Source organism: Macaca nemestrina, chromosome 15, assembly GCF_043159975.1.
Source record: "Macaca nemestrina isolate mMacNem1 chromosome 15, mMacNem.hap1, whole genome shotgun sequence".
NCBI classification, from domain to species: domain Eukaryota; kingdom Metazoa; phylum Chordata; class Mammalia; order Primates; family Cercopithecidae; genus Macaca; species Macaca nemestrina.
In genome coordinates this window covers 51,836,939-51,848,234 of record NC_092139.1, presented here as the reverse complement: position 1 = coordinate 51,848,234, position 11,296 = coordinate 51,836,939, and the positions used below count along the sequence as shown (strand labels likewise).

Here is an 11,296-nt window from a genome sequence, read left to right as displayed (position 1 = left end):
AATACAAACTTCTCTTCATTTTCTACTTACATTTTTTTCAGGCAAGTCAAAGAAAAGGCTTCCTAATTCAACACTGACAGATTTCATCAGATGTCCTAATAAAGCACTGATAATTAAGATAATAGACTAAAGTTGCTAAGGTAACTACAATTTACAAGGAACACCATAAATGGCTAAAATGGTGTAATTTAAAATCTTTCTCATCAATCTATTTATTTCCTTCAAAGTAAAAAGTGCTGTGGGTAATTATCTTGTTGACCTGTTTATTATCAAAATTAAGTATAGAATGTCAGCTGTCTTGGGGCAGAGGCCTTAGCTGTCTTGTTCACCACAGTAGTCTCAGGCCTAGAACAGTACCTGGTTCATAATAAATTTGCTGAATAAATAGATAAACACATAAATAGATTTGCTGAATGAATGAATGAACATAAAAACTAAGTAACATGTAATTCTTTTTTTTTTTTTTTGAGACAGGATCTCACTCTGTCACCACCTAGGCTGGAGTGCAGTGGCTCGATCACAGCTCATTGCAGCCTCAACCTCTCAGGCTCAAGCAACCCTCCCACCTCAGTCTCCTGAGAAGCTGGGACCACAGGCGTGCACCACCACCACACTCAGCTAATTTTTGTATTGTTTTGTTTTGTTTTTTTTGGTTTTTTTTTTGAAACGGACTTTCACTCTTGTTGCCCAGGCTGGAGTGCAGTGGTGCAATCTCGGCTCATGGCAACCTCAGCCTCCCGGGTTCAAGCGATTCTCCTGCCTCAGCTTCCCAAGTAGCTGGGATTACAGGCATGCACCACCACACCCAGCTAATTTTGTATTTTTAGTAGAGACGGGGTTTTTCCATGTTGGTCAGGCTGGTCTTGAACTCCCGAACTCAGGTGATCTGCCCCACCCGGCCTCCCAAAGTGCTGGGATTACAGGCATGAGCCACCTCGCCTGGCCTGTTTTTTATAGAGACGGGGTTTTACCACGTTACCCAGGCTTGTCTCCTGAGCTCAGATAATCTGGCCGCCTCCGCCTCCCAAAGTGCTGGGATTACAGATGTGAGCCACCATGTCTGGCTTCATTTGGTTGTTGAACTAAAAAGTATACATTGATACCTTATTATTATTCATATTATATATTCACCTATTGATATAGAAACAAAACCAAAACAATTTAATACAACCTGGAGATCAGTAAAAAGCTATTGTTTAGGATACAGCTGGCTTAGATTAGCATGTTGGTATTAGAGACGGTTAAAAATGAACAAGTATTTCAGCAAACAAAAATTCAAACATCTCCGAGTTCAAATGCAGAAAAGCTGGGTTATGTTGGTTTTTGCAATCAGTCACCTTCCTTCTTCCAAATTTGTTTTCAACATAGCCATCTTTCCACTTTAAAAAAAGTTTTATTGTTCTTAAAATGGCTGCCAGGAAAATAAGAATTTCATTTTCAATTATAATCTGAGCTTGGTATCACATATAAATGAAATCATGAGATTCTCAAGCCTCTCAAGCCTAATTCGCCAAGTCAGCAGTGAATATTTTGCTCTTTTTTTTTTTTTTTTGAAAAGCAGTCACACTTTGTCGCCCAAGCTGGAGTACAGTGGCGCGGTCTGGGCTCACTGCAGCCTCCGCCTCCCAGGTTCAAGCGATTCTCCTGCCTCAGCCTCCCAGGTAGCTGGGATTACAGGGGCCCACCACTAGCCAGTTAATTTTTGTATTTTCAATAAAGATGGGGTTTCACCATGTTGACCAGGCTGATCTTGAAGTCCTGACCTCAGGTGATCTGCCCGTCTCGGTCTCCCAAAGTGCTGGGATTACAGCGAGTATTTTTCACTCCCTTCTCCATATATTCGGTATCTAATTTCATTGCGAAATAAAAAGTGCCCCTCCGAACAATTCAAAAGCTCATCCCTAAGTTTCTAGATATTCATTCCAACAAACTCCTGGGGGAACCACCCTCATGGACTCGGGGAAGGGCTTTTTACTCACTTGCTGCCATGTCAGCTTCAGCCTTTCATACTGCTCCTTGCCATCTGCTGAGCAATCCGAACAAGTAAACCTAAAAAAATTATCACCCTTAAGGTAACTGAGCTGTTCCCTCAGCTGACCTAGGAGAAAAACAAAAAGTCACATCACGGGTTTATCTAGAGCAGCGGTAACCCAAAGGTTTAATCCATTTATCACCCAGATTTTCCTTTCCTATGTTGAGTCGTATTTTCTTCAGACAACCCACAATTGCAAGATGGGGAAAAGGGAGTAAGAAAGATTTCTAATACCAAGTATACGCCCACTAAGATCTGTAGGATCCAGTAACTTTTAGGAGAAAGGTACTGGAAAAGCAGGTATTATTGCTGGATTTCCCAACTGTCACATTCCTGACTCCCAAAGGCAGGTCTCTTCACACATTCTTTCAAAAAATGTGAGCTCCCTCCGCATACCAGGCACTGGGCTAGGAACTGGGAATACAAAGTCCAAGACAGAAAATGGTGCCTGCTCTCACAGTTTGCACTTCCCTGAGGGTTGCATAGAAAATAGGTGATCACAACAGCACAGTGGTTCTCCATGCTCACAGTGCATTGGAATCACCCAAGTTGTTCTTGGTTTTCTAAATATGCTTGGTTCTAGCCCAGATAAAATTAATCAATTTCTAAAGCAGAGCCTAGGAGTTACATTTCTTAAAGTCCCTCAGGTGATGCTGATGCTCTGTGACACATGAAAACCAAAGGAGTGGAATGTGATGTGTACCACAGGGCAGTGTGAGGGTAAATAAAAGGGGGGCCCAACCTATATTAGTGGGAGGCTTAGGATTAGAAATTGGCCAGGTGAAAAGGGGTGTCTTTGTGTGTAGGGAGAATGGAGGCTGTGGAGATGCATATTCCAGAGGAAAAAAACTGTGCAAAGCCCTAAGGATAAGAATTGTTTGTGAAGAATGAGAAGTTCACCCTCACTGCAAAGTTGTGTGGCCATCAAAGCAGCTACAGTTAGCAGGGTCCTGACCACAAAGGGCAGTTTAAAATTTGTCCTCACAGGATAAAGGGAAAGCCACTGAGAATTCAGGCAGAACCTGAAATTAATAAGCAGAGACCGCTCAGAAGCAAAAACCGTCTAACTAGTAAATTCTACGTTTCCCATGAAAATGTTACTATTAATTTGTTAACAGTGACTAAATTTGAAGTTGAACCCATTTTAAGAAAAACATTTCCGCATGCCAGAAAATGACCCTCTTCGCAATTATATTTCTCTGACTTGGTTACAAATTATATTACACAAAGGCATTCCTCAAGTAGTATATCTTTACTAGGCTCTTGCCTAACGGGAAAATCCTGTTTCGGTATGAACCATGTGATGGCTGGCAAGCCACGCTCCTCAAGTGCCAGGAAGCTGGCCATTGAAAATCTCAAGATTAGGGCCGAGCACAGTGGCTCATGTCTATAATCCCAGAATTTTGGGAGGCCGAGGTGGATCACCTGAGGTCAGGAGTTCAAGACCAACCTCAACCTGGAGAAACCCTCTCTCTACTAAAAATACAAAATTAGCCAGGCGTGGTGGTGCATGCCTGTAATCCCAGCTACTGGGGAGGCTGAGGCAGAAGAATTACTTGAACCTAGCAGGCGGAGGTTGCAGTGAGCCAAGATCACACCATTGCACTCCGGTGTGGGCGACAAGAGCGAAACTCCGTCTCAAAAAAAAAAAAAAATTTGCCAGGTGTGCTGGCAAATGCCTATAATCCCAGCTACTTGAGAGGCTGAGGCAGGAGAATCACTTGAACCCAGGAGCTGAGATCGCTCCATTGCACTCCATCCTGGGCAACAAAAGCAAAACTCCACCTCAAAAAAGAAAAAAGAAAAAAAAACCTCAAGATTGCAGCAATCAGGGAGTGTGTATGATGTATCTCTTGCCAGCAGAAAAAAAGGAAAATGGGAAAAAAGACTGGTCCTAGAAAAAGGGCAAAAAACCCCTTCAATCTGCTAATTCTAACCTCTTTTCGGTATACAATAAGAGTTCTCTATATAAGTTAACCATTAACAAAATAATTTTTATAAACTTGAACATGAATTCAACACTGGGACTGGAATTGGCCCTAAATCTCTATGATCTTGTTAGAAAAACATGGCTAATTCTTTAAGTAACACAGGATTTCCAATTTTCTCAATTTTATTGAGTTACCATCAAAAGTGTTAATTTAACAATGTGATAGAGGTTGACAGTAAGTTTCATTAGTACAAACGTGCCTATGTTTTATATAAATTTATACCTGATCGACTAGGAATAAATATAATTATCTTTTTATTTAGGTCTCTTTTACACATTCACGCTTCTTTCACAGGTTGGAAAAACAAACCTTCACACAGGAATTGACAAATCAAAGGGAGTGAGAAGCTCCTTACTGGCTGGTATCCATTTTTGGCACTTGTCACAGAAGTAGGACAGCTGCTCCTCCATCCACGACACGTCTCCTTCATCGCTGTTGAGGGAATCCCCACTCTGGTCATGCGATAAGTCCACGGATGCCTGGTCCTCGGATTCGACAATCAGGAGCGTCTCTCCCTCCACTTCACCTTCCTCCAGTCCTTCTGAGGTCGATGTTCTCGTGGCTTCGTCATCATGCCGACTGATCAGACTACTCAGGTGGATGCTACTATCCATCCCTTCCTTCTCACAAGCTCAGCAGTGGTTCACAGTAACAACCCTAAGCTCTGGACAGTGACTTTAACAGGGCTTCTACCAGGATCACACAGAGACTCTTCCAAAGAGTGTCTGCCCACACTCCTTCATTCAGATATAAGGGACCCTGAAAGCAGTAATTTACAACAGATGATCCACTGTCCTTTATTTGATTAAGTGTAAAAGGACAGTGACCAGAAAAAATATGAAGATACTACTAAGCTACTCTCCATCAACACACATACAAACTCGTGTTGTCTGTCCAATAGATACTTCACATTCAAGTCATGATTTTTGAGATCCTTTTGCCAATAACGTCTTCTCTCTTTCTGCTTCAAGTTGCTCAGTCAAAATAATCTGTTCTCCCAAAAGACGAATGTTTTCTTTTTTCCGAATTTGCCTCTCAATGTCTCTGATAACTCCGTCACGAAGCCTCTAAAAACGTAAGAAACAGATTTCAGTAACATCCCGAACAGGTGGTCCCCATCCTTGTGCCATTCAAATCCAAATAACAGTGTTACCAAAATACACTTAAAACTTTCAGATTCCAAATACCCAGTTACTATTTTAATTTTCTGTACAAATGTAAAATGTAATAAACGATCAAATAAATTTGGTAGTGTGCTAAATGTTATTACTGAAATGATTTCTTATCATACTTTTAGAAATTCCTGAGCATTTAGTACAGAAAATGTAATGGGAAATAACAGAAGAAAAAAAAAAAACCTGGCACCATGTTAAATTTTTTTTTTAATTTATTTTTTGAGACAAGAGTCTCGCTCTGTCAACCAGGCTGGAGTGCAGCGGTGTGAACTCAGCTCACTGCAACGTCCGCCTCCTAGGTTCAAGTGATTCTCTGGCCTCAGCCTACCAAGTAGCTGAGACTACAGGCGCGCACCACCATGCCCAGCTAATTTTTGCATTTTTAGTAGAGACAGGGTTTCGCCACGTCAGCCAAGCTAGTCTCGCATTCCTGATCTCAAGTAATCCACCTGCCTCAGCCTCCCAAAGTGCTAGATTACAGGCGTGAGCCACCGCGCCCGGCCAATGTTAAATTTTTAAACTTTAATTGATATGTAATGCTTTAAAAACTTGGCGAGTTACTATAGTAACACTCTAAACTACTCTTCAGTTAGCAATTATCCTAGCTGAACAACAAACATCAAGAGAAAAAAATGCAGATTACTAAAATCTGAACTTGGCTTCTAGCATGTAAAGTTAAAAATGTAAAAATCATGCAGAATTATTAATTAATTATATAACATAAAAAGAAGAAAAAGAAGAATGCTACTACCAGAGGAAAAAATAAATGCTCATCAATTGTAGTTACCTTAGTAAGCACTAAAAAACCACAGCATTTCAGAACATGGACCTGGCACCCAAGATGAGACTTTTAAAAACATCAATTTAGTCATTACTAATAACTAACATTTTATAGTTTATTGCTCACAAAATACTCTACAGGTTTTAGGCCAGGCGTGGTGGCTCACTCCTGTAATTCCAGCACTCCTGTAATATTAGGCCAAGGCAGGCAGACTGCTTGAGCTCAGAAATTCTAGACCATCCTGGGCAACATGGCAAAATTCCGTCTCTAGCAAAAATACAACAACAAAAAAAAAATTGCAGGGAGTGCCTGTGGTCCCAGCTACTCCTGAGGCTGATGTGATAGGACCACCTGAGCTTGGAGGCACAGACTGCAGAGCTGAGATTGCACCACTCCACTCCCACCTGGGTGATAGAACAAGCCCCCTTTTCTAAACAAATAAATAAATAAATAGGTTTTTTGTTTGTTTGTTTGTTTTTTGAGGAGTCTTGCTCTGTCGCCCAGGCTGGAGTACAATGGCACGATCTCGGCTCACTGTAATCTCCACCTTCTGAGTTCAAGTGATTCTTGTGCCTCAGCCTCCCCAGTAGCTGAGATTACAGGCGTGCGCCACCAGGCCTGGCTAACTTTTTTGTATTTTTAGTAGAGACGGGGTTTCACCACGTTGGCCAGGCTGGTCTCGAACTCCTGACCTCAAATGATCTGCCTGCCTCAGCCTCCCAAAGTGCTGCTACCGTGCCTGGCCAATAAATAGTTTTTAATAGTGGCTGTATAGAGTAGAATTAATGGGAGTGGGGCCCAGGGCCTGCGTATGTTTGTAGGGTTTTTTCCAAATTATTTTACCTAGTTTTAAAACTCACCTAATATAAAACCTACTTGCTGGACCTCCTCCAGGTCTACAGCTTCATTATGAGGGATTTGAAGGAGTCCCAGGATTGATATAACTCAACTGAAACCCAACTGTCTTGAACCATGCACCCTGGGCAAGATCCCCACTGAGACAAAAACGGAGGTGCTTATTCCACTCCCCGGACCACAGGTCTTCCTGTCCTATGCTACTTACACCATGACACACCGATACCCACCCTCCCAAGCCCACACCATTTACCAGAATCATTCCTTCCACACCTGCCTCCCATCCTACCCTTCCTTCTCAGAAGTGTCATGTGTGCTTATGATCTGGCTCTCCATCCCATCATTTGCTATCTTCTAGGCTTCAAGGTCTATGCTGATTGCCTCACACATCCTTCCGGTGACCCTCACTGAACTACCTTTCTAACCACTAAAGACCTCTTTCTTCTTCCAACCCTAACACCTAGAACTCTGGCTCCTCATGTAGCACTGCTTAATTTTTGCTAGGTTCCTGTGAGGATTAAAGATGATATACGTAAAGTGCTTAATACACTGCCTGGTATGTGGTAGACGGTCAGGAAACAATATTCGTTATTTAATTTCTTGCTTCCTTGAATCTTCTGACACATCCAATGTGCGAAATCATTTGTCCTACTCTTTCCCACTGCTATTAATACAATGTAAGCCCCTAATGAAGAATCAGACATAAAAGGAAAAAAAAGAAACACACACACACACACACACACACGTTATTCTGGTCAGCCTTTTCAACCTGGTCAACATTTTCTTCATCTCTAACTTCCAAATAAACACTTTTCCACTCTGTAACACAACGGTTCGTAGCCCTGTGTTAAAATTCTCTGGGTTGCTTTTAAAACATTGCTGAACCAGCTGCCCATCCCCAAGAGATTCTGGTTTAAACGGTCTGGGGTGGGGACCAAGCCTCAGTCACACTGTAAAAACCTTCCGGGAACGTCTGATGTTTAGCTAGGGTCCAAAGCCAAGCTCTAATCCATCCCTACCCAAACCCTTCAAAAATCACTTCACTGACGTTAGAACAACATCTGTCATACTAAATTTTACTGCATCTCAAGTTTTCCCAGGATCAACATCTTTTCGTTTTCCTTCTAAGAGGCGGAAGTCTTCTGCCTCTATTCCAAAAGCTAGCCCCTTAGGAGCACATTTTAATCCCAAATCTCTGATCTCTCCTGTGCCCTTTCATTAAGTCATCTCATCCCCACCCCCCTCGCCAAAATTCTTGTATCATCACATGCTTCCTCTCTTCTAATTTCCACAGTCTGTGAACACCAGGAACAAAGACCTCATCCGCTTCATCTCTATATATCAAGCACACAGCACAGTCCGAAGCTCTGGGTAGGCAAATCAAGAAAAGACTGTTTACTCTTGATTCATCCTGTCCATTATTTTCACCCTTGGTGAACTAGGTTCAACCCCAATCACTGCCAAGTTGTTCTCTGAAAATTCACCAACGACCCAATTCCCCGTTCTCAGCACGGTTGTGAATCACTGATAGGCTCTGGAAGAGTGGAGTTTCCTCATCTTCGTATTCCCAAGGTGCTTAGTGAGGTAGCTTCCACACAGCAATCAGCCATTAAAGGTCTGCCAACTTGAATAAGAAAGAAAATATGAACTGAGAGGAAAGAATAGATGGTCAGTCACTGCTGATCAGTAGGTCACGGATATTCCCTGAAATAAAAGTACCAAAAAGAAAATCTGGAGGCTGTTATCTCTGTCGTTCCCAGATTCCAGTTTCCACAGCAAACTGTTCATTTAAAAGAGAAGTTCAAATATCTCACCAAATTATCTTGGTCAAAGGCATGGAGAACGAGTATGGGGAGGGGGGCTCCCTTACCATAGGATAAAATCAAAAGCACTTAAAACACATTAGGCTTCAGCCGCAACCTTGGGCCAGGAGAGAGGCTGGTAACTTGCAGAATGCACCCCAAGAAACTCCTTCCCCGCCTTCTATTTTCTAGCGGCCCAAGTGACATGTGGAAAGGTCCGCACCCTGCGGGCCAACTGTGACTTGAAAACAGAGCCTCTGGGCACCCCAAAAGCGTGCGTGCAGTGCAAGTGCGGAGCAAGGCCACTTCAGCGCGGAGCTCCCAAGGCACTAAGCCCGGCGGCCGGGTCTTCCTGAACCTCCAGGCTGCACACGCCCGCCGGAAGCTGCAGCGCCCGGAGCCCAGCAGGGCGGCCGCCGGCTGCAGCCACAAACGCGTGGGGTGCAGGGACGCGCCACTGCGGGGAAAAGACACGAGGACGAACTGAGGAACCGAACCGGCAGAGACCACGAGAGGCCCCAGGCCGCCGCCGCGCGCGGGCCCGGAAGAGACGGTCACGTGACACCGACCTGCCGGTCCCACTGCTGCTTCACATGTACGCCGGCCACTGTGGCCGCCGTCAGCAGCACCGAGAGGCCCAACACCACCTTCGAGCTCCTCGACATCCCCGCGCTAGCCGCCGCGGCCTCTCTCACCCGCTCGCCCGAGGCGCAGAGGCCTACGCAGAGTGCGCGCCGCCGCCCGTTCGGCCCAGGCTCGACCCCTCGAGCGCAGAGCCCCAGCCGTCGCGTGCCGCCCGCCGCTGCCAGGCGCGAGCAATCGAGAGCCGAGCATAGAGCGGCGCCCCAACTCTGCGGACACTTGGCTTCACTAGGGGCCTCCTGCACACCCCGCAGGCGACAGCGTTAGACCACCCCCAATTCAAATTCTAGGAGTCCCGGCCCTAACTGGCCCCGGCACCTTACGAGGGTGGAGGGTAGGGGTTCCACGCCTCAGCCAGTTCAGTACCAACCTCACCCCGGGCGGGGTCTGGGTACCGTGCTGACCCCTCTCCCACAGACGTCCCTTCTGAGCCGCCTGACTGATCCAGAAGCTTTGCTCAATACCGGCTTCACCTAAATGCAGCCCCTCATTGCTCCTTTGGCGGGGCAGGTGCCACCAGGAGACCGCCTCGTTGGGCAGCTTCAGAGGCGCGGGATTCCCATCCATGGAGTTTTTGCCTGAGGACCCATTATTAAACGCTGTAGTCGCGGTCACCTGGTTTCACCTTGACGCTGTGGGGCGACTGGTCAGGCTTGGATTATTATTATTATTATTTTGATACAGAGCCTCTCTGTATCGTCCAGGCTGGAGTGCAGTGGCGCGATCTCGGCTCACTGCAACCTTACAGGATTCAAGCGATTCTCCTGCCTCAGCCTCCCGAGGGGATTATAGGCGTGACCCACCGCGCCTGGCCCCATGTAAGCTTTGTGATCACTTTTACACCCAAGTTTCCGCACCAGTAGTACAGGATTCCTTATGCCCACATTACTAGGGCAATAAATGATAGAATGAAGGCTTGCGTTGGGAATAGTTAAGCAATTGTGCAAGACGCATTTTCACTTCTTCCTTGGGTAGAAAAGGCAAGGCCTCCCAGAAACTTTAAGTATCTGATAGAGCAGTCAATGAAGACGTGTTTATCATTCAATAATTCTTTCCCACTAGAATTCACAGAGAACTAGCTTCCTCCGGTGGACACGGCTATAGACAGTATTGATTAAGCCTCACCAGGGACTTTTACAACATTCATCACTGTTCATAGTGCTTTACTATTCCAGTCTCTTATGTGAGCGTAAATGGCATAAGGGGACTATTGCTCTTAAAGGTATCTTTAAAGACACCTTTTTCAAATGTCATTTTGTCCTCTGCATTTTTTGCAGCCTAGAGAGTATGTACCACTGAAATGGAAAATGGAGTTCTTGCTGTAATGAACTTTGGAGTGAGAAGAAATTCACTTCAGGGTGTATTTGCATATTTCTCTTAAAAAATTATATTAGACTTCTTTTTATTCGTGGTATATCCTAGATATTTTTCCCTGTAAATCAGTGAGCCTTCAACAGAGCTGTATGTCCTTAGAATGTCCATCAGGGAATTAGATCAATCACCTTTCGTTTTGTTGTGACTAATTTTTCAACTCGTTTTCTTGAAATGTACTCTTTTTTTTTTCTTTGTTTTCAGGATACCAGAAGCAAAAAAAAAAAAAGTATTCTACTTTTAAGAAATCATTATTAACTGTGTCAAATAAAAAAGTGGGTTGGGGGACTTAAGGAGGGTCTTGCAAAAAAAAAAAAAAAAGGAGGTTTATCTGTTTAAATATTTATAAACCTAAGCAGTATGTTTTCTGTGATTATTGTCGCATAAACTACTGATTTGTAAGAGTGACTGCATATCATCAAACTGGGAAGCAATTTTTTTTCTTTTTCTTTTCTTTACTTTTTTTCTTTTTAATTGAGACAGGGCATCGCTCTGTCTTCCAGGCTGGAGTGTTGTGGCGTGATCTCGCTGCAACCTTTGCCTCCCAGATTCGAGTGATTATTGTGTCTCAGCCTCTGGAATAGTTGGGATTACAGGCCTGAGCCACCACGCCCAGCTAATTTTTGTATCTTTAGTAGAGATGGGGT

The 11,296-nt window shown here is 44.2% G+C and overlaps 2 protein-coding genes across 4 annotated transcripts in view; both read right to left on the bottom strand.

Annotated features, from left to right (window-relative positions):
- LOC105486843 (lysine acetyltransferase 14) overlaps window positions 1-4,637 on the bottom strand; it is a 45,990-nt gene extending 41,353 nt beyond the window's left edge. For all 3 annotated transcript variants that reach the window (XM_011749914.2, XM_071079715.1, XM_071079716.1), the window contains exons 1-2: window positions 4,379-4,637; window positions 1,980-2,098 (exon numbers count right to left, since the gene is read on the bottom strand). In XM_011749914.2, the coding sequence (XP_011748216.1) occupies window positions 1,980-2,098; window positions 4,379-4,637 (378 nt within the window). The remainder of the gene's footprint in view (window positions 1-1,979; window positions 2,099-4,378) is intronic.
- Window positions 4,128-9,395, bottom strand: LOC105486842 (PET117 cytochrome c oxidase chaperone). The gene is made up of 2 exons (XM_011749912.2): window positions 9,206-9,395; window positions 4,128-5,090 (listed from the first exon to the last, which is right to left on the bottom strand). Exons 1-2 carry the CDS (start codon window positions 9,299-9,301, stop codon window positions 4,941-4,943), a joined length of 246 nt encoding a protein of 81 aa, XP_011748214.1. The 5' UTR covers window positions 9,302-9,395; the 3' UTR covers window positions 4,128-4,940.
- Between the last annotated feature and the right edge of the window lie 1,901 nt (window positions 9,396-11,296).